Raw genomic sequence first — 26,305 nt, 5'->3', positions numbered from 1 at the left:
ATACATGTAATCATCATAATAATAAATACAGGAAAAATACATGTAATAATAAATAGAGTAAAATAATAATTGCAATAATAATAATAAGATCAGAGTGAAATAATAAATGTATTCAAAACACAGCAGACAAAGAATCAGTACAAGAAAACCGCACTACAAGCTAGAGCTGACAGTTGGCACAACAATAATAGAGTAAAATAAATGTAATAGTAGCAACAATAATAGAGAAAAATAATAAATGTTATAATACCAATAATAATAAGAGAAAAATAATAAATGTACCATATATTCTCGAGTATAAGCTGACCCAAATATAAGCCAACCAGGACCCTCACCCGAGTATAAGCTGAGGGGGGCTTTTTCAGTCTTAAAAAAAGAGCTGAAAAACTAGGCTTATACTCGAGTATATACAGTACGTATCCTGCCCAGGGAGTCTGTGGATTTTGCACTAATTGAGCTTTCACTTGGTTATCAGACACAGTCTTGTTCATATAAAATTCAGTGGCACAACTTCTTCTCTTTGCTCCTGGTCCATGTTTTCCTTAGCAAGACTTGGATTAGGGAAACCGGTGGTGGACACCCCAGATATGCTTCTGAACTCTGGGATTCTTTTGATTCTTTCTCAACCCAGTTGGAAGAGCCGAAATGTCAAACCACTTTGGCCACGAGAGGGCGCCCACTTCTTACTGACCAGGGCGTTTGTCCAGTTTGGGCCGAGGAGAAAGAAAAGGAAAAAGGCTGAGACTTCCTAGGAGAGCTATTTTGAAATATTTGAAAGCATGCCCTATGGAAGAAGCTTGAATTCTACTGTTCTGGAGACTAGGACACAAAAGCCATGGATTCGAATTGCAGGAAAAGAGATTCCACCTAAACATACCTCACAACCTCTGAGGATGCCTGCCATAGATGTGGGTGAAATGTCAGGAGAGAATGCTTCTGGAACATGACCAGACACCCTGGAAAACATGCAACAACCTAATGATTCCGGCCATGAAAGCCTTCGACAACACACTCCACCTAAACAATTGCAATGAGATATACTACTTTTGGGGGTCTCCTTCTCTGGTGTCTTTTAAACAGAGGCTGGATGGCCATCTATTGGGAGGGCTTTGATTGTGCCTTTCTACCTGACATGATGAGGTTGTGCTGGGTGGCCCTTGGAGGTGTCTCTTCCAACTCTTATGGAAGTCTCCTTCTCTATTTTGCTTTAATTTTGCTTGCAGATACATTTTGAGCCTTGTATCATTGCAAAATAGATCCTTTTAAAGTCATATGTTCTAGAGGATTTTAAAAAAATTTCCAGTTTATGAATAATTACACAGACTGGTGTACAAAGCTAGGCCACGGCAATAAAAACATAGCAGCGTGAATCATTTTGTAATGATCTGCTGCGAGGTGTTGCATGGCCATTGAGGTTTCTTCTAGATAGACGAGTCCATTGACCATGTCAACCATAACAGACAAAAACAAAAATACACAGGCAAATTAGACACTAATCGCTATGCTGAGATTCCTGAAATAGTTAGCTAAAATAAATTAAAACACAGTAAAACTTAGAATCATAGAATAATTGAGTTGGAAGAGCCATCTAGTCCAATCCCCTTCATTCTGCCATACAGGAAAAGCACAATCAAAGCATCCCCAAGAGATGGCTAACCAGCCACCATAATGGTAATGGCAATAATAATAATAATAATAATAATAATAATAATAATAATAATAATAATAAGGCCTTATCCTTGCAGCCCAGGAGCAAGGCATCAGAACAAAGGCAATTAAGGCCAAGATCGAAAAATCAGCTGATGACCCAAAATGCAGACTCTGCAAGGAAACCGACGAAACCATTGATCATATCCTCAGCTGCTGTAAGAAAATCACACAGACAGACTACAAACAGAGGCACAACTATGTGGCCCAAATGATTCATTGGAACTTATGCCTCAAGTACCACCTCCCAGCAGCAAAGAACTGGTGGGATCACAAACCTGCAAAAGTATTGGAAAATGAGCACGCAAAGATACTGTGGGACTTCCGAATCCAGACTGACAAAGTTCTGGAACACAACACACCAGACATCACAGTTGTGGAAAAGAACAAGGTTTGGATCATTGATGTTGCCATCCCAGGTGACAGTTGCATCGACGAAAAACAACAGGAAAAACTCAGCCGCTATCAGGACCTCAAGATTGAACTTCAAAGACTCTGCAAAAGGCCACCCTACTGGGATCTGCGCACATCATCCAAAAATACATAACACAGTCCTAGACACTTGGGAAGTGTTCGAATTGTGATTTTGTGATACGAAATCCAGCATATCTATCTTGTTTGCTGTGACATAATAAAATAATAATAATAATAATAATAATAATAATAATAATAATAATAATAATAATAATAATAATACATCACACAGTCCTAGACACTTGGGAAGTGTTCGGCTTGTGATTTCGTGATATGAAATCCAGCATATTTATCTTGTTTGCTGTGTCATAATAAAATAATAATAATAATAATAATAATAATAATAATAATAATAATAAAATAGAATTGGAAGAGACCACATGGGCCATGTAGTCCAACCTCCTTCCTTCTGCCACACAGGAAAAGCACCATCAAAGCACTCCCAACAGATGGCCGACCATCCACAATAATGCTAATCGCAATAATAATAACAATAACAATAATAATAATAACAATAGAATTGGAAGAGACCACACGGGCCATCTAGTCCAACCCCCTTCATTCTGCCATGCAGGAAAAGCACCATCAAAGCACCCCGAACAGATATCCAACCAGCCGCTGTTTAACTTTGGTAATGTTTGGTAAAATGGGATTAAATTACAAGATGAAAACAAGGGGAATAGAGTGATGAGTGTAAAATGAGTCCGTCAGAGAATTTAGATAAGTTCATCACCTTCTAATTCTAGGATTGTAATCTTCTATGAATCAGAGGCTGAGTGGCCATCTGTCAGGAGGGCTTTGATGGTGTTTTTCCTGTCTGGCAGAAGGGGATTGTACTGTATTCTCCTTGAAGTTCCTTTCTGATTCTAGGATTTTACACATCTATGAATCAGAGGTTGAATGGCCATCTGTTGGGAGGGCTTGGATGGTGTCTTCCTGCCTAGTAATAATAATATACTTTATTTATATTCCGTTCTATCTCCCCGAGGAGACAGAGTGGATTACAGGAACATATATAAGGCAAACATTCAATGCCATTATTGTGACTGTCGATTGAACCGCTGGCATGTTTTTCATGGGTGCCTTTTACCTCCCCGCTAAAGCAGTACCTATTTATCTACTCACGCTGCTGTTTTCGAACCGCTAGGTCGGCAGAAGCTAGGCTGACAGCGGGAGCTCACGCTGCCTGTGGCTTGAACTGTCTACTTTCCAGTTGGCAAGATCTTTTGTAGCTGGAGGTTTAACTGTGCCAGCTGCGGCCTATAGTAGAAGAGAGTTGTACTGGATGGCCTTTGGGAGTCTCTTAACTCTAGGATTTTGCGGTTCGGCTAATTGGAGGCTATATGACCATCTGTTGGGAGGTGTTGGATAGTGTCCTCCTTGCTTGGCTGGAGTGGATGGGCTTTGGGGGTCCAGTTCAACTCCATGATTCTATTGTCAAGGTAAAGGTTAATATAAGGTAATGGTTAAATGGTTAAATGTTTAACTCATTGTTTAAATGTAAGTATGTAAGTTTGCTTTGGTAAGCGATCCAGTACAGAAGTAGTTAATCGCATAGAGCAATGATTTACTGCCTAGAGGGAAAAGGAATGTGTCTTCCGCTTTTGCCTACATAGAAGGAAATAAGTCACAGAGAATGGAATTTGGGAGGTGCTATTTCTTTACTGGTAAGAGTTCTTGTAGTCTCCATTAGTCTTGCTGTTAGAGTAACATGTATCCGAGCAGCTCTGGCTGCTATTTGTGTACATAGCTGTATAATAAGGATTTATTACCGCCGGGATCAGCACACAGCTATTCAGTCTTATTTGTTCCTGCTACTAGGCAGATGCTGAGTTGCCAAACGGAGGGGAGAATTGAGACAGACAGCTGTAAGTGTCTCAATATATCCACCTCACATCCATCATCCACATGACATCTATGGCTTCCTTCCCATCTCAGCCTTATACCCTGTAGTGAACCTTACCTATTAGGCCAGGAATGAAGCCTGGGTAACAGTGAGTGAGGCAGGCCTCCATTTTGTAGACAAATGCCAGGCAGCCATCTTGGGTGTGGTTAGAAAGAGGGAAGAGCTTAGAGACAGAATCCTAGGATTGGCCAGAGCAGATGGGAGGAGCCAAGTCTTAGAGTGCAGAGAAAAAAGATCTCCAAGGCAGTTCGGTTTTGGGTTTTGGAGAGGAAAGTGCAGTTTGGAGTTTTGGTTGTGTATGAAAGAACTGAGAGCTGTGAAACTGACAGGATAGGTCAGGCAGTTTGGATCTCTTGGGGGACATAATTCAAGAGATTGACTCTCACTACTGGGCTGGTTAATAGAAGGACTCTAGGTTAGAGATAATTAACAACCCAGGGGGCTATCCAAATTAGGTTAGTTGAACTCGTGACTATTCTCAGCAAATAGAGCGAGGGTTTCTGTGACCAATAGATAGTTTGGTTTGGTTGGAACTGTTTGAAACCAAGTGAAGTAATCTGAAACATACAACTAAGTTAAGCTGAAGAACTTCTGTAACTGTTTACGCTTATGTACCTCTCTGAAGTAATTATTTGCCTGTTTTAAGAAAACAAATTTTTATTCTATTTTCAACTTTCAAAAGCCTCTACAGTATATCTTTCTATTAAGAAGCCTTTATAATAGTTCCAGCAATACAACAATTAAATACCACAGAAAAGCCTCATAGTAAACATCAGTTTGGGAGCCAGGGGGTGGAAACAGTGTGGGCAGGAAATGGGAGAAACTTATCTCAAGTACATCCTAAAAACATTTTAGGTTGGTGGCAGCTACCATTTTAAAAGAAAATCTACAATCAAACTGTGTTCCCTCGCCTCTCACATACGTGTGCTTGCGTGTGAGGAGAGTGTAGAGTGAGGGGTGTCTGTTATATATTTCTCATTCTCTTTGCAGTGACATCACAGAGGAAGACTTGGAGGAGGCTGGCGTGAGGGACCCCGGCCACAAGCGTCTCCTCCTGGAAAATCTGCGGCTCCTGAAGTGATTGACAAGGGAAGAAGGCCTTGGCGTTCCCCGGATGTGCCTTTCCCCTTGCGATGTAGGACCCCTTACTTCCTTCAAGCCACCGTCAGACCCGCAAGACCCCCAGCCTTGGTGGCAGCCAGATATCAAATGACAGTCTTGGAAAGGGGACCCACGAGCCATCAAGTCTGACCCCCTTTTTTGACTTTTTGGGGGGCTCATATGGGGACAGAAAGGACATTTCAAAAGCATTTCAAAAGAGGCATCTTGAGATCCCAAGTGGTCCAGGCGGCTACTTTTGGGGCGACCCAGATTCAGCATTTCAGAAGACCACCCCCTTTTTCTCACCCTTGTCTTCTCTTTTCCACGCTGCCGGTTAAGTTATTCGTATTTATTACCACAAAAGAAGGGCTCCAAAAAGTCCGCCTCCATCCCTCTCTTGTCTCTGAAGACCCTCCTGCATTTGTACGCCCCTAAGGCATGGGCAGGCCTCTCTGGCCTCTTGGTAGCCATATCCAAGGGCCCACTTGCCCTCCTCTCTTTCCATAGGGTCCCAAGAAGCCATTTTTCAGGGTCCGAATCCCCCAAATGTGGTAATGATTGGAGCCAGAAGGTCTTTGTGGTTTGGAAAGGGCAGAGTTCTCTTGTTGCAATGACCTTCTATTGCTCCTTCTAAGGTTGCAGTGATCTTCTATTGCTCCTTTCAAAGTTGCAATGAATTGTTCCTTCCTAAGTTGCAATGACCTTCTCTTGCTCCTTTCCAAGGTTGCAACGGCCTTCTGTTGCTCCTTTCTAGCTTGCTATGACCTATTGCTCTTTCCAAGTGTGAAACAACCATCTATTGCTCCTTCCAAGGTTGCAGCGACAGTCTATTGCTCCTTCCAAGGTTGCAGCGACAGTCTATTGCTCCTTCTAAGGTTGCAATGACCGTCTTTTGCTCCTTCCAAGGTTGCAGCGACAGTCTATTGCTCCTTCCAAGGTTGCAGCGACAGTCTATTGCTCCTTCTAAGGTTGTGATGACTTTCTATTGCTCCTTCCAAGGTTTCATTGACCGTCTATTGCTCCTTCCAAGGTTGCAGCGACAGTCTATTGCTCCTTCTAAGGTTGCAATGACCGTTTTTTGCTCCTTCCAAGGTTGCAGCGACAGTCTATTGCTCCTTCTAAGGTTGCAATGACCGTCTTTTGCTCCTTCCAAGGTTGCAGCGACAGTCTATTGCTCCTTCTAAGGTTGTGATGACTTTCTATTGCTCCTTCCAAGGTTTCATTGACCGTCTATTGCTCCTTCCAAGGTTGCAGCGACAGTCTATTGCTCCTTCTAAGGTTGCAATGACCGTTTTTTGCTCCTTCCAAGGTTGCAGCGACAGTCTATTGCTCCTTCTAAGGTTGCAATGACCGTCTTTTGCTCCTTCCAAGGTTGCAGCGACAGTCTATTGCTCCTTCTAAGGTTGTGATGACTTTCTATTGCTCCTTCCAAGGTTTCATTGACCGTCTATTGCTCCTTCCAAGGTTGCAGCGACAGTCTATTGCTCCTTCTAAGGTTGCAATGACCGTTTTTTGCTCCTTCCAAGGTTGCAGCGACAGTCTATTGCTCCTTCTAAGGTTGCAATGACTGTTTTTTGCTCCTTCCAAGGTTGCAGCGACAGTCTATTGCTCCTTCTAAGGTTGTGATGACTTTCTATTGCTCCTTCCAAGGTTTCATTGACTGTCTATTGCTCCTTCCAAGGTTGCAGCGACAGTCTATTGCTCCTTCCAAGGTTTCAATGACCGTCTATTACTCCTTCCAAGGTTGCAATGGCCTTCCATTTCTCCTTCCAAGGCTACAATGACAGTCTATGTCTCCTTCCAAAGTTGCAACGACCTTCTGTTGCTCCTTCCAAGCTTGCTATGACCTTCTATTGCTCCTTCTAAGATTGCAATGGTCTTCTGTTGCTCCTTCCAAGCTTGCAATGACCTTCTATTGCTCCTTCCAAATTTCCTGTGACCCTCTATTGCTCCTTCCAAGCTTGCAATGACCATCTATTGCTCCTTCTAAGGTTGCAGTGATCTTCATTTGCTCCTTTCAAGGTTGCAATGAATTGTTCCTTCCTAAGTTGCAAGGACCTTCTCTTGCTCCTTCCAAGGTTGCAACGGGCTTCTGTTGCTCCTTTCTAGCTTGCTATGACCTATTGCTCTTTCCAAGTGTGAAACAGCCGTCTTTTGCTCCTTCCAAGGTTACAGCAAAAGTCTATTGCTCCTTCTAAGGTTGTAATGACTTTCTATTGCTCCTTCCAAGGTTGCAGCGACAGTCTATTGCTCCTTCTAAGGTTTCAGTGACCGTCTATTGCTCCTTCTAAGGGTGCAGTGACAGTCTATTGTGCCTTCCAAAGTTGCAGCGACAGTCTATTGCTCCTTCTAAGGTTGTAATGACTTTCTATTGCTCCTTCCAAGGTTTCAATGACTGTCTATTGCTCCTTCTAAGATTGCAATGACCTTCTATTGCTCCTTCCAAATTTCCTGTGTTCCTCTATTGCTCCTTCCAAGGTTGCAATGACCATCTTTTGCTCCTTCCAAGCTTGCAATGACTTTCTATGGCTTTTTCCAAGATTGCAGTGACCTTCTATTGCTCCGGCAACAAACCCCATAATCCGCAGCCAGTATGTCCATAGGGACGATGGCTGCCATGATACATTCAGAGGGTCCAGATGTATCCATTACCGGTATCCACTTCCTTCTATTGTCTCCAAAGGAGAAAAAGGGGTGCATTTTGGAAAGGCGGGAACACCGGACCTCCATCTCCAGGAATTTGGGGGTTTTGCTGCCGGATGTTGACCAGAGGATGGTGATCTGGACAAAGATGACCCCCTTGGACTTGGAGTTTTTCATGCCTTCGCCCCAAAAACTGCAAAATGAGAACCCCGGAAACCAACAATGCCTTTCTTTCGGTGTCTCATCATGGTCAGTCTCCTTTCCCAGCAATCCTCAGGAATCCAGACCATTTTGGCCTTCAATCCGATCTCCAGAGAGTTGGAGGGCAGCCCCATAAGTGACTATTCCCTGTCCCCTAAAATTAGACCCCAAAAGTGTGAATGTGGCCAAACAGTGCAGAGAGCTTTCTGTATCTGTCCAGTGGAGTTTCCCAACCAAGTGGTATTACAACTCCCAGCAGGCCTGTTAGGGAAATGCTGGGAGTTGCAGTCTAATAGGGCCTTGGAGGATCATGTGATCCCCATGCGGGTGATGGGAAGGGCTTCTGATCAACCCACAAGCTGAGGAAGGGATGAGGGGCTTTGTAGTCCATGCCTGGAGAGTGGGCAATTCAGACCATTCAGACTACAAACCCCATCATCCTCGGCCAGGATGTCAATGAGGATGATACCCACAGGTAACCAGTCTGCTGTCACTTCCTCCCTTTGGGCAGCCCAGGACTACAAATCCCATCACTCTCAGCCAGGCTGTTACGATACGTCCAGATGGGCTTTGTAGTCCAACTTGCCTGGAGGCTGGGCTGTCTAGAGAAGGAAAGGGATGAAACTCCAGGCATGTTGGGACTACAAAACCCATCATCCTCAACCAATATGTCTATAGGGATTGTGCTCACAGGTAACTGAACTGCTGTCATGTCTGCTTTCTGGTCATGCCAATAGTTGGACTACAAAGACCATCATCCTCAGCCAGGATGTCCATAAGGATGGTGCCCACAAGTAACTTAACTGCTTTCACACCCTCCCTTTGGGCAGCCCAGCCTTCCGACATGGTGGACTACAAACACCATCATCCTCAGCCAGGCTGTTAACGATACGTCCAGATGGGCTTTGTAGTCCAACTTGCCTGGAGGATGGGTTCTTTGGGAAAGGAAAGGGATGAAACTCCAGGCATGTTGGGACTACAAACCCCATCATCCTCAGCCAATATGTCCATAAGGATGATGCCCACAAGTAACTTAACTGCTGTCACATCCTCCCTTTGGGCAGCCCAGTCTCCTGATATGGTGGACTACAAACCCCATCATCCTCAGCCAGGCTGTTGATACGTCCAGATGGGCTTTGTAGTCCAACTTGCCTGGAGGCTGGGCTCTTTGGAAAAGGAAAGGGATGAAACTCCACGCTTGTTGGGACTACACACCCCATCATCCCCAGCCAGGCTGTTACGATACAGCCAAATGGGCTTTGTAGTTGCTGCTTTGTCCACGAAACAAGTTGGACTACAAACCCCATCATCCTCAGCCAATATGTCCATAGGGATGATGCTCACAGGTAACTGAACTACAGTCGCGTCTGCTCCTGGGCAGTCCATCTTCCTGATTTGGTGGACTACAAGCCCCATCATCCTTAACCAGCTGTTATGATACAGATAGGCTTTGTAGTTGCTGCTTTGTCCACCAAAGAAGTTGGGACTACAAACCCCATTGTCCTCGGCCAATATGTCCATAGGGATCATGTCTGTAGGTAACTTCTTCCCACCTCCAGATACGTTAGACTACAATTCCCATCATCCTCAGCCAGCATGTCCATAAAGGATAATGGGTGTTGCGATACATATGGATGGGGCCAGGTTTGGGAAGACCTCAGTTTCCATAGGGATGATGTCCGTAGGTAACTTCCTCCCAGCCCAGCCCCCAAATATGTTAGACTACAATCCCCATCATCCTCAGCTGGCATGTCCATAAAGGATAATGGGTGTTGTGATACATATGGATGGGGCCAGGTTTGGAAAGACCTCTGTGTCCATAGGGATGATGTCCGTAGGTTACTTCCTCCCACCTCCAGATACGTTAGACTACAATTCCCATCATCCTCAGCCGGCATGTCCATAAAGGATAATGGGTGTTGTGATACATATGAATGGTGCCAGGTTTGGAAAGACCTCAGTGTCCATAGGGATGATGTCCGTAGATAACTTCCAGCCCAGGCCCGCCCCTAGATACGTTAGACTACAATTCCCATCATCCTCAGCCGGCATGTCCATAAAGGATAATGGGTGTTGTGATACATATGGATGAGGGCCAGGTTTGGGAAGACCTCAGTGTATTTGACGGCTCGGTGTAGGATGCCGGAGACGGGAAGCGTTGGGATTTGTAGTATGCCTTGAATGGGATTTGTAGTACAATCCACTATTGCCTTGCCTTTGGGGAATCAATGGACTCAATGGCCAAAATTGACCGCAAAGGCTACTTGGACTTTTCTACCCCTCAAAAAAAAAAAAGAATCCCATGCTGGACATTTTTGGATTTTAATGTTATTTTCTATGTTTTGGGGAGACGGTTTCCCCTTTGTTCTCCATGCAAACCGAGGTGCCTACGAAGAAGATGCAATCAATCAATCAATCAATCAATCCCAGGCAGGAACCTGGATCATGGCTAGAAATTTAACAGGGCCTGGGTCTTCCTTCTTGCAAAATTGGCCTCTTTCCCAGTGCCTTACTTGATGCAAAAAGAGGGTCCAGAGGGAGGAAGGCCAAGGTCCGGCTGTCTGTCCAGAGGACGTTCGGACAACTGGACGATGCTCCAGAGCAAGGCTTTGGCCATGGAAATGAAGGATGGGCCTTGTTTTCCTCCCCAGTTAATTGTTTCTATTTTGCCCTCTTCCTGTAATTGTTATACTTTAGTTTGTGAACATTTTTATTCTCTTATTATTATTTGAACTTTGTTTATTATTATTATTATTATTAGCATTTGGCGTGACTCTAACCCTACTAAATTTCCTCCCCTTGCTCTATTTTATACACACGTGTGCCTATTTTATTTTTTAAACATGTATGTTTTAATTTAACGATTATTATTATTATTATTACTGTGTTGTTGAAGGTTTTCACGGCCGAAATCACTGGGTGGCTGTAAGTTTTCTGGGTTGTATGGCCATGCTTCGGAAGCATTCTTTCCTGACGTTTCGCCCACACCTTTGGCAAGCATCCTTAGAGGTTGTTAGGTCTGGCAAGTAAGGTTTATATATCTGCGGAATAATGTCCAGGGTGGGAGAAAGAACTCTTGTCTGCTTGGCCAGCTTGATTAGCGATGAATGGCCTCACAGGTTCAAAGCCAGGCTGATTCCTGCCCGAGGGAATCCTTTGTTGGGAGGTATTAGCTGGCCCTGATTAACTGACCCTGATTCCAGCATGGGAGAAAGAACTCTTGTCTGCTTGAGGCAGTTGTGAATGTTTCGGTTGTCCCCCTTGATTCGCATTGGATGGCCTTGAAGCTTCAAAGCCTGGCTGCTTCCTGCCCGAGGGAATCCTTTGTTGGGAGTTGTTAGCTGGCCCTGATTAACTGACCCTGATTCCAGGGTGGGAGAAAGAACTCTTGTCTGTTTGAGGCAGTTGTGAATGTTTCAGTTGTCCCCCTTGATTCGCATTGGATGGCCTTGAAGCTTCAAAGCCTGGCTGCTTCCTGCCCGAGGGAATCCTTTGTTGGGAGGTGTTAGCTGGCCCTGATTAACTTGACCCTGTTTCCAGACAGGAGACAATCAGGGCCAGATAACACCTTCTAACGAAGAACTCCGCCAGGAAGCAGCTAATCTTTGAAGCTGCAAAGCCATTCAATGCTAATCAAAGGGTCCAACGTCAACATTCACACTTGCCTCCAACAGACAAAAGAGTTATTTCTCCCACCCTGAACATCATTCCACACACACACACACACACACACACACATATATATATACCCCACTTGTCTAGTTTTCAGCAGACCACACAACCTCTGAGGATGTCTGCCATAGATGTGGGCGTAACGTCAGGAGAGAATGCTTCTGGAACATTCTCTTTTCCAGACAGCCCGGAAAACTCACAGCAACACATTATTTTTAATTCTTATTTTTGAAAAATGTCTCCTTTCTGGCTCAATAGGACAGGGGCCGAGGCAGGAATTGCAAGGATTTATTGACTCCGTTGCAAAATTTCACATTTTGTTATTAGTCTTGTTTGTTTTTGTTCCCCTTCCCACCAGCGATGCAATAAAAAGGATTCGTTTGCTTAATAACGGTTCTCTGGTGTGTTTCTTTTAGCAATGTATAATTGTTTATTCAATGAGGATTGGCCTTTGTCTTCCTCTTGAGGCTGAGAGAGAATGATCCAAGATCTGGAGAACGAGCTCTATGAGGAGCGGCTGAAAGAACTGGACATGTTTAGTCTGCAGAAAAGAAGCCTGAGAGAGAGGAGACATGATAAGGGCCATGGATCAAGATGGGTTGCTGTGAGTTTTCCGGGCTGTCTGGCCATGTTCCAGAAGCATTCTCTCCTGACGTTTCACCCACATCTATGGCAGGCATCCTCAGAGGTTGTGAGGTCTGTTGGAAACTAGGCAAGTGGGGTTTATATCTCTCAGGGTGGGAGAAAGAAAGAACTCTTGCCTGTTGGAGGCCAGTGTGAATGTTGCCATTGGCCACCTTGATTAGCATTGAAAAGCCTTGCAGCTTGAAAGCTTGGATGCTTCCTGCCTGGGGGAAGTGTTAGCTGGCCCTGATTTTTTTCTTGTCAATTTCAACAAGGACAAATGTAAGATCTTGGCTTTCAGAGAGAGAGTTAAAACCTGGCTTTGGGAGCAAGCCTTTGAGAAGTACAGTAGAGTCTCACTTATCCAACGTTCTGGATTATCCAAGGCATTTTTGTAGACAATGTTTTCAATACATCATGATATTTTGGTACTAAATTCGTAAATACAGTAATTACTACATAGCATTACCATGTATTGAACTACTTTTTCTGTCAATGTTGTTGTCTAACATGATGTTTTGGTGCTTAATTTGTAAAATCATAACCTAATTTGATGTTTAATAGGCTTTTCCTTAATCCCTCCTTATTATCCAACATAATCGCTTATCCAACGTTCTACTGGCCCGTTTATGTTGGATAAGTGAGACTCTACAATAGTTGTGCCATAAGTTTACTTGAAATCGTGCCATTGTCTCTGGATTGGCCTTAGACTTTGCTTTTTGGATGTTGCGTCTTAACATGGGATTATATTTAAATATGTTTTTATGTACACTTATTTCAATCTTAATATAACTTTCTCATGTTTTATGCTTGAAGGCACTATGTAAGCCACCTTGAGTCCCCCCAGGGGTTGAGAAAGGCGGGATATAAATACGGTAAATAAATAAAATAAATACAGTAGAGTCTCACTTATCCAACATAAACGGGCCGGCAGAACGTTGGATAAGCGAATATGTTGGATAATAAGGAGGGATTAAGGAAAAGCCTATTACACATCAAATTAGGTTATGATTTTACAAATTAAGCACAAAAACATCATGTTATACAACAAATTTGACAGAAAAAGTAGTTCAATGAACAGTAATGCTATGTAGTAATTACAGTAGAGTCTCACTTATCCAACATAAACAGGCCGGCAGAACATTGGATAAGTGAATATGTTGGATAATAAGGAGGCATTAAAGAAAAGCCCATTAAACATCAAATTAGTTTATGATTTTACAAATTAAGCACCAAAACATCTGTTGTACAACAAATTTGACAGAAAAAGTAGTTCAATACGCAGTAATGCTATGTAGTAATTACTGTATTTACGAATTTAGCACCAAAATATTACGATATATTGAAAACATTGACTACAAAAATGCCTTGGATAATCCAGAATGTTGGATAAGCAAATGTTGGATAAGTGAGACTCTACTGTACTGTATTTATGAATTTAGCACCAAAATATCCCGATGTATTGAAAACATTGACTACAAAAATGCCTTGGATAATCCAGAACGTTGGATAAGTGAATGTTGGATAAGTGAGACTCTACTGTACTGTATTTATGAATTTAGCACCAAAATATCCCAATGTATTGAAAACATTGACTACAAAAATGCCTTGGATAATCCAGAACGTTGGATAAGTGAATGTTGGATAAGTGAGACTCTACTGTACTGTATTTATGAATTTAGCACCAAAATATCCCGATGTATTGAAAACATTGACTACAAAAATGCCTTGGATAATCCAGAACGTTGGATAAACGAGTGTTGGATAAGCGAGACTCTATTGTAAATACTTTATAAACACTTAGGCAGGAAAAACGAAATGCAAAGATACAGAGCTGGGCCTGTTCAGTTGCAGACGAGACATGAGAGCCAGGAGTTCTTCAATAAATTAAGTTTATTTGGATTAGCATAACAGTTTGCAAATGATATCAATAAATTACAGAACGGGTCTCTTTGTTTTGGTTTTTTTTTTTAAAAAGGAAGGAAACTAAAAGGAAACAAGCTCGGCGCAGCAACATTCGTCCAAAATAGGTAACTTTGGAGATCCCACATTGGCTATTGGATTGAGGGAGTGCCACACTCTCAGCCCAATAAATTCAGCCTTGTCACAGTGAGTCTCCAACTTTTGATGCTTGGAGCTGCATATCCCATAATCCATTATCGTTGGCCGAGCTGGGCTGATGGGAGGCAAAGTCCAATCCATGGCACAACACAATTGGTCTCAAGAAGATTCCACTTGAAATCCTGGGCTGTGTTTGTGGCCTGAATGAGGATGGAAACAAACCATGGGCTTTCTTTTGCACCCTTGGCCATCACAAGTTTGAAGCTAGCTTCGAACTGCATTAAATTGTTGGTGCAGATGTGGGCTAAGATTGCAGATAAAGCCCCTGTGCATCATTTCCCCTTGCCCAAGAACATGGCACATGAGCAGGAACACGACTATGGAGTTGCATCAACCACCAGCCAAATTGTTTTGTGAAACCACAAGAGAGTTTGATTGGCACTTTATTCCAAGCACCGTGGAAGCTCTCAACCTCTGCACAAGGCCAGATGTGTCCCTTCCAGATGTTCCTGTGCATGTATTTGTTGAAAGACCTAGCCCTATGTTTCCACCGATCCTGGCTCACATTTAGTGACCTCAACAAGGCTTGGAGACTCTGGAATCAATGCCCAATTTGTGCCTGATCTCCCGGCGAAAGGAGCAAGAGAGCATCCAAACACAGCCGCACCCCAAACACACACAAACAAAAACTTTCCCATGTTTGCAATAAATCTTACACACATTACCATCTGGAGCAGAATCTCACACACCGACCAGGGGTCCCATACAGATGTTCAGTCCAAAGGGCTTGTAAGCGGGGTCATGATGCCCTTGATATGAGGGTTGAATGAAAAGTAATGCCTCCACCTTCGTAACTCCTCAACAGATGGCAGTCCTGGTCTGCGGCAGGTCCTGGCTTGTTCAGTAGACTCTCCTCTACAGTTCCATTTGGCAGGAAGCCTTAGCATTGAACGGTTGTGTTGTTAAAGTGTATTTAACAACAGGGTTGTTAAACAGTCGTGTTGTTAAAGCACGAAGTTTGGAACCCTGCGCAGACGGGGAAACCTTAGCATTGAACGGTTGTGTTGTTAAAGTGTGAAGTATGGAACCCTGCGCAGACGGGGAAGCCTTAGCATTGAACGGTTGTGTTGTTAAAGTGTGAAGTATGGAACCCTGCGCAGACGGGGAAGCCTTAGCATTGAACGGTTGTGTTGTTAAAGTGTGAAGTATGGAACCCTGCGCAGACGGGGAAGCCTTAGCATTGAATGGTTGTGTTCTTAAAGTGCGAAGTATGGAACCCTGCGCAGACGAAGCCTTAGCATTGAACGGTTGTGTTGTTAAAATGTGAAGTATGGAACCCTGCGCAGACGGGGAAGCCTTAGCATTGAACGGTTGTGTTGTTAAAGTGTGAAGTATGGAACCCTGCGCAGACGGGGAAGCCTTAGCATTGAACGGTTGTGTTGTTAAAGTGTGAAGTATGGAACCCTGCGCAGACGGGGAAGCCTTAGCATTGAACGGTTGTGTTGTTAAAGTGTGAAGTATGGAACCCTGCGCAGACGGGGAAGCCTTAGCATTGAACGGTTGTGTTGTTAAAGTGTGAAGTATGGAACCCTGCGCAGACGGGGAAGCCTTAGCATTGAACGGTTGTGTTGTTAAAGTGTGAAGTATGGAACCCTGCGCAGACGGGGAAGCCTTAGCATTGAACGGTTGTGTTGTTAAAGTGCGAAGTATGGAACCCTGCGAAGACGGGGAAGCCTTAGCATTGAACGGTTGTGTTGTTAAAGTGTGAAGTATGGAACCCTGCGCAGACGGGGAAGCCTTAGCATTGAACGGTTGTGTTGTTAAAGTGCGAAGTATGGAACCCTGCGCAGACGGGGAAGCCTTAGCATTGAACGGTTGTGTTGTTAAAGTGCGAAGTATGGAACCCTGCGCAGACGGGGAAGCCTTAGCATTGAACGGTTGTGTTGTTAAAGTGTGAAGTATGGAACCCTGCGCAGACGGGGAAGCCTTAGCATTGAACGGTTGTGTTGTTAAAGTGTGAAGTATGGAACCCTGCGCAGACGGGGAAGCCTTAGCATTGAACGGTTGTGTTGTTAAAGTGTGAAGTATGGAACCCTGCGCAGACGGGGAAGCCTTAGCATTGAACGGTTGTGTTGTTAAAGTGTGAAGTATGGAACCCTGCGCAGACGGGGAAGCCTTAGCATTGAACGGTTGTGTTGTTAAAGTGCGAAGTATGGAACCCTGCGCAGACGGGGAAGCCTTAGCATTGAACGGTTGTGTTGTTAAAGTGTGAAGTATGGAACCCTGCGCAGACGGGGAAGCCTTAGCATTGAACGGTTGTGTTCTTAAAGTGCGAAGTATGGAACCCTGCGCAGACGGGGAAGCCTTAGCATTGAACGGTTGTGTTGTTAAAGTGTGAAGTATGGAACCCTGCGCAGACGGGGAAGCCTTAGCATTGAACGGTTGTATTGTTAATGTGCGAAGTATGGAACCCTGCACAGACGGTCGGTCAGTGCAGCTTAAGCAACATGCAGTCATTAAATTCTTGACAGCAGATGTTCCCACCTCAACATTTTTAAACTTACTCACCCAATGATGCACAGCACTCACATCCACACAATCACCATAAGCAGCTTGCATTCTCTGAGGAATCTCCTTTGGGGTGACACCTTCTGCCGTCATGAATTCAATGACTGCACATTGCTTAAGTTGCACTGACCGACCGTCTGCACAGGGTTCCATACTTGGCACTTTAACAACACAACCGTTCAATGCTAAGGCTTCCCCGTCTGCACAGGATTCCATACTTTTCACTTTAACAACACAACAGTTCAATGATAAGGCTTCCCCGTCTGTGCAGGGTTCCATACTTGGCACTTTAACAACACAACCGTTCAATGCTAAGGCTTCCCACCAAATGGAACTGTAGAGGAGAGTCTACTGAACAAGCCGGTCCCTGCCACATACCAGTACTGCCATCTGTTGAGGAGTTATGAAGGTGGAGGCATTACTTTTCATTCAACCCTCGTATATTTACCAGCAGCACACGAAGGTCAAGGAGGGCTTTTGATATAGGTTCTTCCCAAAAGGAGCTTTCTTCAGCCAGAAGGGTTTCCTGCCTCCTCTGGCTTTGCATTTTTTCTCTCTCCCAGAGTTCACAAAAACAGTCTCCGTTTAAAGTCCAAATGTTGCCATGGAAAGGTTCAAAATGCGCCCCTTTCCAACATCTCCATTTTGGAGGAGACAAGATAGGAGCAAGGTGTCCTCTGTAAAGTCCAAAGGAAGCCCTGACATCTGGAAAGGAAGAAGACGGTGTGGGAATGTGGAATGGAAGGAAGATTGGTCCAGTTTGGTTCGGAAATGGTCAAATGGAAGGAAGATTGGTCCCGTTCGGATTGTGGCACATCATCTAGCATTCCCATGTGCTTGCTTCCAGTCAATGATGTTACTTGTCCTGACACAATATTGTCCTGATGGATCAAAGCTGAAGGTTTGATCCAAAACACCTCGAAATGGAAATGTGGATCTTTTACTCCAACTCAAAGAAGGCTTCAGGTCTCCGAATTGCTCACTAGCCCTTGCGGAAATCTCAATTTCTCCTTTCTTTTTCACGTGGCAGTAGACAGCCATAGACTTCTAATAAATCATTGGCAATTGGAGGAACCAAGGCCCTTGTGGCCTCAACCAGACTGGTGCCAGTCCATGAGCCCTTGGCTAGTGGTCCACAGGGAGTTTCCAAAGAAGTCTGGACACAATATGGCACAAGTAGGGTATCAGTCCCTGGCACGTTATGGGGAGAAAACTCACACAGGATAGCTTGAGAAGCCTTACCTAAACAAGGCAAGAAGTCACCAGAGAAGGAGCAGAATGCAAAACCATTTCCTCACTGAGAACTGCAGACTTGTGTTGACATTATCAAGGCATTCGGTTCTTCCCAAGGAGAAATCCAACGCAGAAAAAGCAAAAAGAGTTCCTTTGAAGCACTTTGTTATTATTGTCATGTGCCTCCTACTCATTCGGTGGCCCCATCACAGTGTTTCCTTTGCTCAAAGGGCATCAGCCTTTGCTTCCTTCTGTGGCTGAGACAGTGTGACCTCCCATGGCCAAGTGGAGACTCAAATGCTGGTCTCCAAAGTCTCACCATTGCGCTGAGATGGCTTTCTTTTGCGTTGTGAATCTCTCCTTCACGCCGGATGAGGAAACCATTGACTCGAGGACATTGGGTCAAGACTTCCAGGGATGGGATGTCCATCAGGAGAGGCTTGCAAAGGTCAGTCCATGGGCAAGTCTTCCAGGGATGGGATGTCCATCAGGAGAGGCAGTCCATCAGTTGGTCACTTGGTTAGAGCCACAGATATGGAAGAGATGCTGGCTGTCATTTCCTTGCAGCTTCTGAATTCGCCATTCCTACAAGGGTGGTCCCATTGGTATAGAAAGCAGGAGCTACAAAAGAGCAGTGGATGGATGGAAAGGAGGAATTATAATTCCAAGATCCTCAATGGAGTTGGCAACCATTTGTGGCCTTTGCTCTTCCAAGAGTCAGTTATAAGGTCAGGAAGGAAGAGTCCTTTTCCCAGGACACTTGATGGACTTGGTGACCTTTTGTGGCCCTCAGGTTGGTCAAGGGTCTCCTTCCAGATAGTAGCAGCTACAGAAGGACTGTGGATGGACAGATGGAAAGGAGGAATTATTATTCCAAGATCCTCAATGGAGTTGGCAACCATTTGTGGCCTTCGCTCTTCCAAGAGTCAGTTAAGTGGTCCCAGGACCTTTTGTGGCCCTCAGGTTGGTCAAGAGTCTCCGTGCAGAGAGAAAAGGGGGGTATAAATAATAATAATAATAATAATAATAATAATAATAATAATAATAATAATAATAATAATAGTCATTGTTGGCTGGAAATATAGATGTGGAAGAGCCAATGTCAGCCATTCCCTTGCAGCCTCAGGAGAAGCCATTGCCCAAAGTATGGCCAGAAAGTAGCAGCTACATAAGGGCTGTCAATAGACTGATGGAAAGGAGGAATGTTTATTCCAAGATCTTCAGTGGAGTTGGCAAGCATTTGTGGTCCTCGCAACCTCTGAGGATGCCTGCCATAGATGTGGGTGAAACGTCAGGAGAGAATACTTCTGGAATATGGCCATACAGCCCGGAAAACATACAACAACCATTTGTGGTCCTTGCTCTTCCAAGAGCCAGTTGAGTGTCCAGGAAGTGGTTTTTCTGGGACACCTCTTATGGCCATCAAGTTGGTTAAGGTGACCTAGAACCTAGGTTAAGGTGACCTAGAAGTTGGTCACTTGGCTGGAGTTATAGATAAGGAAGAGATGATGGCTGTCGTTCCCTTGAAGCTTCCGTATTTGCCATTCCCGAAAGTCTGGTCCCATTGGTACTGAAAGCAGCAGCTACAGAAGGGCAGTGAGTGGATGGAGAGGAGGAACTATTATTCAAAGATTCTTGGTGGAGTTGGCAACAAATTGTGTCCCTTCCAAGAGTCAATAACTTGGTCAGGAAGGAAGTCTTTTTCCCAGGACACTTGATGGAGTCGGTGACCTTTTGTGGCCTTCAGGTTGGTTGTGGAGACAAAAAGTGGGGTATAAATAAATGTAAGAAAAAGGAGAACAAGTCCAGTAATTGGTCACTTGGCTGGAATTATGGATGAAGAGACTATGCTGTCATTCCCTTGCAGCTTCAGGAGAAGTCATTCCTGAAAGTGTGGTCTTATTGGTACCGAAAGCAGCAACTACAGAAGGGCTGTGAATGGAAGGAGAGGAGGAACTATTATTCCAAGATCCTCGATGGAGTTGGCAACCTTTTGTGTCCCTTCCAAGAGTCAGTCGTGTGGTCAGGAAGAAAGAGTCCCTTTCCTAGCACACTTGATGGAGTCGGTGACCTTTTGTGACTCTCAGGTTGGTTGTGGAGAGAACAAGTGGGGTATAAATAAACATAAGAAGGAGAAGAACAAGTCCAGTAGTTTCACTTGGCTGGAAATACAGATGTGGAAGAGACTACGACTGTCATGCCCTTACAGCTTCAGGAGAAGTTATTCCCTGAAGCATGGTCCCATTGGTACCGAAAGCAGCAGCTCCAGAAAGGCAATGGATGGATGGATGGAGAGGAGGAACTATTATTCCAAGATCCTCAATGGAGTTGGCAACCTTTTGTGTCCCTTCCAATAAGAAGAGCAAGTCTAGTAGTTGGTCACTTGGCTGGAATTATAGATGAAGAGACGACGCTGTCATTCCCTTGCAGCTTCAGGAGAAGTCATTCCCCAAAGCGTGGTCCCATTGGTACCTAAAGTTACAGAAGGGCTGTGGAGCTATTATTCCAAGATCCTCAATGGAATTGGCAACTTTTTGTGTCCCTTCCAAGAGTCAGTTGCATGGTCAGGAAGGAAGAGTCTTTTTCCCAGGACACTTGATGGAGTCAGTGACCTTTTGTGGCCTTCAGGTTGGTTGTGGAGAGAAAAGGTGGGGTATAAATAAACATAAGAAGAAGAACAAATCCAGTAGCTGGTCACTTGGCTGGAGCTACAGATAAGGAAGAGACTACAGCTGTCATTCCCTTTCAGCTTCTGGATTCTCCATTCCTGAAAGTGTGGCCTCATTGGTACCGAAAGCAGCAACTACTGAAGGGCTGTGGATGGATGGAGAGGAAGAACTATTATTCCAAGATCCTCAATGGAGTTGGCAACCTTTGGTGTCCCTTCCAAGAGTCAGTTGCGTGGTCAGTCCTCTTCCCAGGACACGTGACGGACTTGGTGACCTTTTGTGGCCTTCAGGTTGGTTGTGGAGAGAACAAGTGGGGTATAAATAAACAGAAGAAGAAGAAGAACTAGTAGTTGGTCACTTGTCTGGAAATACAGATGTGGAAGAGACTACGGCTGTCATGCCCTTGCAGCTTCAGGAGAAGTCATTCCCTGAAGCATGGTCCCATTGATACCGAAAGCAGAAGCTATAGATGGGATGTGGATGCATGGAGAGTAACTATTATTCCAAGATCCTTGATAGAGTTGGCAACCTTTGGTGTCCCTTCCAAGAGTCAGTTGCGTGGTCAGGAAGGAAGAGTCTTTTTCCCAGGACACTTGACGGAGTCGGTGACCTTTTGTGGCCTTCAGGTTTTGTGAAGACAAAAAGCGGGGTATAAATAAACATAAGAAGAAGAACAAGTCCAGTAGTTGGTCACTTGGCTGGAATTATAGGTGAAGAGACGACGGCTGTCATTCCCTTTCAGCTTCCGGAGTATCCATTCCCCAAGCAGCAGCTACAGAAGGGCTTTGGATGGAGTGAATCATTATCCCAAGATCCTCGATGGAGTTGGCAACCTTTTGTGTCCCTTCCAAGAGTCAGTTGCACGGTCCTTTTCCCAGGACACTCGGTGGAGTTGGTGGCCGCGTGTGGCCGGTTAGAAGAGGTTGGCCTTGAGCGGGTTGGGCTTCCTGTGGAAGGAGGACAGGACGCCGGAGAAGGGCCCCGGCATGGCTTCGGCCGGCTGCCAGGCCTTGAGGAGGTCGGCCGCGTTGGCCCCGCTGCTGGTGCTGACCCCGGCCCACAGGGCCTGGTTCTTGAGGACCTGAGCACCGTGGCCGGAGCCCATGCCAGGCTGACCGCTGCCTGGGCTGGGGCTGAGGCTGCCCCCTCCGCCAGGACTGTTGAGGCTGCCGGCCGAGGGCAAGGAGGCCGTGCTGTCCGGGGTCGGGCTGCAGTTGGACTCCTTGGACTCGTCGTCCTCGGAGGAAGAACGTGGGTCAGCCTTCTTGCCGGACGAGGAGGAGCCCCCGTTGCCGTTCTGGCCCTTGGCGTTGGCCGCACGCTCCTGCTTCCGGAACTTGGCCCGGCGGTTCTGGAACCAGACCTGGGAGAAAGAGAGAGAGAGAGAGGAGGTGTAATGAAGTATGAGTTTTGTATTCATGTTTGTTGTGTTTAACTGCTTGTGGTTTGGTTGCGTAGGTGTGACGGCGGCAGCCATGTAGTGGCTCTCCTCTGAGGCAGTTGCCATAGAGATGTGGGCGGAGCCATCTGCCGAGGAGAGGAGAAGTGAAGAGGTTTTTAAAAGTGAAGCCTCAGTCTGTGCTCTGATGAGGCACAGGGAAGATTGATTCCAGGTTGATGGGATCAAGGAGACTCAATTGTTCATTTTGTGTCGGTTTCAAATAAATTTGGTGACTTATTTAATGTAGTCTGTATCCTGGAAAGGCACAGAGAATCTGTGATAGTATATCACAAGGGTGACTGTGGTTTGAAGTCACTGGATAGTCCAAGTTTCAGACTTTGGGAACCAATCCCAGCTGGACTCACAGAGATCCATTGAAGTAACAGTTTAGAAAAGAGCAGAGGAAGAAGTTTTAACTACTTTAAGTAAAAGAAGTGATATTTTAGAGAGTTTGATTCATCTCATTCTAGTTTTGTAACTGTTAATAAGTGAACATCTTTTGTAACCACCAAGCTTGTGCCTGGATACACTTGATATTGTTCTTTTTACATCAAAGCTTCTGTCGTCTATAGACTCCCTCAGCACAATTGTGCTACCATTTTAACACCGAATAAAGTGAAAAGCTTCCTCTGAGTTATTGGGTGGTTGAGCACTTTTATAATCTAAAGGTGTTTCTCCACACAGTGGTGGCTGCATTTCCACTAATCGGTGGCAGTTATCTTTTATTATTTAGGTCATCTATTCGTTATTAATTGGGTCTTCTACTCTACCCTCTTTTACAGGACTACACAAGTCTCATCTATTAGTTAGGTAGTGGATAGGTTAGATTAAGGGAAACCTCTCTATATTCCATGCATGCCTAGATAGGCCTTTGCTGATTTCCCTCTGTTGCTTTCCTGTTTACATCCACTCCCCACCTTGTTGTTCGCAATGTGATCTCTTTAGCCATATCTATCTCTCCTTTGTATTCTACCTAAGAAGCACACATTTTGCCCACTCTCCTGGCAAAATGCAGCTATTTAGATATTTTTGTTATTTTTACCTGCTTACCTACCTTAGATGCTAGCTTAGAGAGCTAGTTAGCTCCAAGAACCTTTTCTATCCACAATGGATTTCTTTTTACCTCAATAAATGTTTTTGAACTTTCAAGGAGACTTTGCAACCCTTTGCCATTCTGAGAAACAAAGGCTTCTCCAAGCTCACCACACGTAAGTTTCTGCTGTTTATGAAGTGTGCTTCTGCTACTCTGCTGTATTTTTGAGGAATCACCCCCGAAAGAGGGTTATTTTTGAGTCTAACCGCTCATAGATTCCCAACACAATTCCCAACACATCACAATTCATCACAACAGAAAGGAGGAAACCATGAAAATGAACTAAATCTGGTTACCAGTATTAAAAAACATCAGAATAATGTGGAATAATGTCCTGTGTGGAGGAAAGAACCCATGTCTGTTTGAAGCAAGTGTGAATGTTGCAGTTAGCAAGCTTTGAATAGCACTGAATGGCTATGAAGCTGCAAAGTCAATCAGTTGAGGGTATCTACATGAAGGTAGCCTGGCTGTTATTGCCTGGAGGCATCCTCTTGTCTGTTTGAAGCAAGTGTGGATGTTGCAATTAACAAGCATTGAATAGCACTGAGTGGCCATGAAGCTGCAAAGTCAATCCGTGAGGGTATCTGCATAAAGCCAGCCTGGCTGTTGTTGCCTGGAGGCATCCTCTGTCTGGGAGGTGTTAACTGTGCTCTGCTATAGCTGAATTAGTCTGCAGTGCCTATAGCAGAGTACTTGATAAACCAACCTGGACACAGATTATTATCTGAGAACACAGGAATGCTGGACCACTCTCACAACCACCACATCAGGCTACACAGAGAAGCCATTGAAATCCACAAGAAGCACATAGACAATTTCCACAAAAAGGAGGAAACCATGAAAATAAACAAAATCTGGCTACCAGTTTTTTGTTGTTGTTTTTTTTTAAAAAAAAACAAACAAACTCTAAAATCAGGACAGTAAATAAAGGACAACACTCTGAAAACAGGAGAACAGACATGAAACAACCAGGGCCAGCTAACACCTCCCAACAAAGGATTCCCCCGGGTAGGGAGCAGCCAGGCTCTGAATCTGCAAGGCCATTAAATGCTAATGAAGGTGATCAGTTGCAAGATTCCAACAGACAAGAGTTCTTCCTCCCACCCTGGACATCCCACAGATATATAAACCTCACTTGCCTGGTTTCCAACAGACCTCACAACCTCTGAGGTAGCCTGTCATAGATGTGGGTGAAATGTCAGGAGAGAATGCTTCTGGAACATGGCCAGACAGCCTGGAAAACTCAAAGCAACCTATACACACACACACACACACACACACAAGACCTACCAAACATGTCTTGTTCGTAACTTGAGGACTGCCTGTATATCTACAAGATCTTTTTGGTTGGGATCATCTAAAGGATACGAGATTTGACAATAACACGTTATTACCTGGGGCTTGATGTGAATGCCATGTTGTAAAGATGCAAACCACCAAAGACTCAGGGAGGAGACCTTTTACTTTAAAGGGTAGTGTAACTTGGTTTAAAATGTATGCGACAGAGGCTTAGATGTTGGAAGAACAATAACAAGTTTATTCAGGCACAAAGCTTAGTGGTTACAATGTTGTTTCTCATGTAGAGGTATTTTTATTAACAGTTACAATACTAGAATGAGATGAATCAAACTCTCTAAAGTATCACTTCTTTTACTTAAAGTAGTTAAAACCTATTCCTCTGCTCCTTTCTAACTGTTACTTCAAAACTTGGACTATCCAGTGACTTCAAACCACAGTCAACCCTGTGATATACTGTCACAGATTCTCTGTGCCTTACCAGGTCACAGACTACATTAAATAAGTCACCAAACTTATTTAAAACCGACTCAAAATTACAAATTGCGTCACCTTGATCACATCAACCTAGAATCAATCTTCCCTGTGCCTCATCAGAGCACAGACTGATTCTCTTTTTTAAACTCTGCACTTCTTCAGATAGATGGCAGTTGGCTCCACCTACTTCTCCATGGCAACCAGCCTCTGAGTGCTGAGATACAATAACTGTAATACTTACCCATTTAAAACATAAACACACATCTGTAAACCAAAATTCGTACTTCATTACACATGTGCTGGTGGATTTTGGCTGCTTTTAAACCAGGCATGGGCCAACTTGGGCCCTCCAGGTGTTTTGGACTTCAACTCCCACAATTCCTAACAGCCTACCGGCTGTTAGGAATTGTGGGAGTTGAAGTCCAAAACACCTGGAGGGCCCAAGTTGGCCCATACCCGCTGAAAGTACTTTTGGATGACAACAAGACTTTGTGTTTTCCTTTATTGCATAGGGGGTTGGACTAGAGGACCTTTGGAGGACCTCTTCCAACTCAAAGGTTCTATTCCATTGACTTTAGCTGGGGATTCTGGGCCCTGAATCTGGGCCCCAAATCTAGGCTGTTAGGAATTGTGGAAGCTGGTCCATGCCTGGTCTAGATGACCTCTGGGGACCCTTGGAAGGAAGCCCATGCTTCTGTGGAGGAGAAATGAAGACATGGCTCACCTGGACTCTGGCTTCGGTGAGGTCTATCTTGAGGGCCAGCTCTTCCCGGGTGTAAATGTCCGGGTAGTGGGTCTCAGCGAAGACCCTCTCCAGCTCCTTCAGCTGCGAACTGGTGAAAGTGGTGCGGATCCGGCGCTGCTTCCGTTTCTCATTGATGGTGGAAGGGTCCGAGAAGAACTTGTAGGGAACTTGTAGAAAAAGAAAGAGAGAGTCTAGTGGTCAACTTGCATTTAAGAGCCAAGACGGAAATGCAAATATTTGTAGGCTATGGAGACTATGGCTTCAAACTACAGGAAAGGAGATTCTACCTGAACATCAGGAAGAACTTTCTCACTGTGAGAGCTGTTCAGCAGTGGAACTCTCTGCCCTTGCATGTGGTGGAGGCTCCTTCTTTGAAGGCTTTTAAGCAGAGGCT

The 26,305-nt window shown here is 44.6% G+C and overlaps 2 protein-coding genes across 3 annotated transcripts in view; one reads left to right on the top strand and one right to left on the bottom strand.

The window, feature by feature from the left end:
• Positions 1–5,566, top strand: part of inppl1 (inositol polyphosphate phosphatase like 1) — a 110,487-nt gene extending 104,921 nt beyond the window's left edge. The window contains exon 28 of one of the 2 annotated variants that reach the window (XM_062966824.1): positions 5,078–5,566. In XM_062966824.1, the coding sequence (XP_062822894.1) occupies positions 5,078–5,168 (91 nt within the window). In that variant the 3' untranslated portion in view covers positions 5,169–5,566. Of the gene's footprint in view, positions 1–1,745; positions 1,920–5,077 lie in introns of those variants that run through there. The other variant, XM_062966825.1, reaches the window with a different exon arrangement.
• Positions 5,567–14,203: 8,637 nt separating this feature from the next.
• On the bottom strand, positions 14,204–26,078 carry phox2a (paired like homeobox 2A; the record flags this gene model as incomplete). The annotated part of the gene is given in 2 exon segments (XM_062966829.1): positions 14,204–22,222; positions 25,891–26,078. Coding segments are annotated over 2 exon segments (638 nt in total), but the record flags the coding sequence as incomplete, so codon positions are not given.
• Positions 26,079–26,305: the final 227 nt, after the last annotated feature.

The sequence above is a fragment of the Anolis carolinensis genome, unplaced genomic scaffold (assembly GCF_035594765.1).
Source record: "Anolis carolinensis isolate JA03-04 unplaced genomic scaffold, rAnoCar3.1.pri scaffold_33, whole genome shotgun sequence".
In the NCBI taxonomy this organism is placed as follows: Eukaryota; Metazoa; Chordata; class Lepidosauria; order Squamata; family Dactyloidae; genus Anolis; species Anolis carolinensis.
This window is presented reverse-complemented; position numbering and strand designations above follow the sequence as displayed.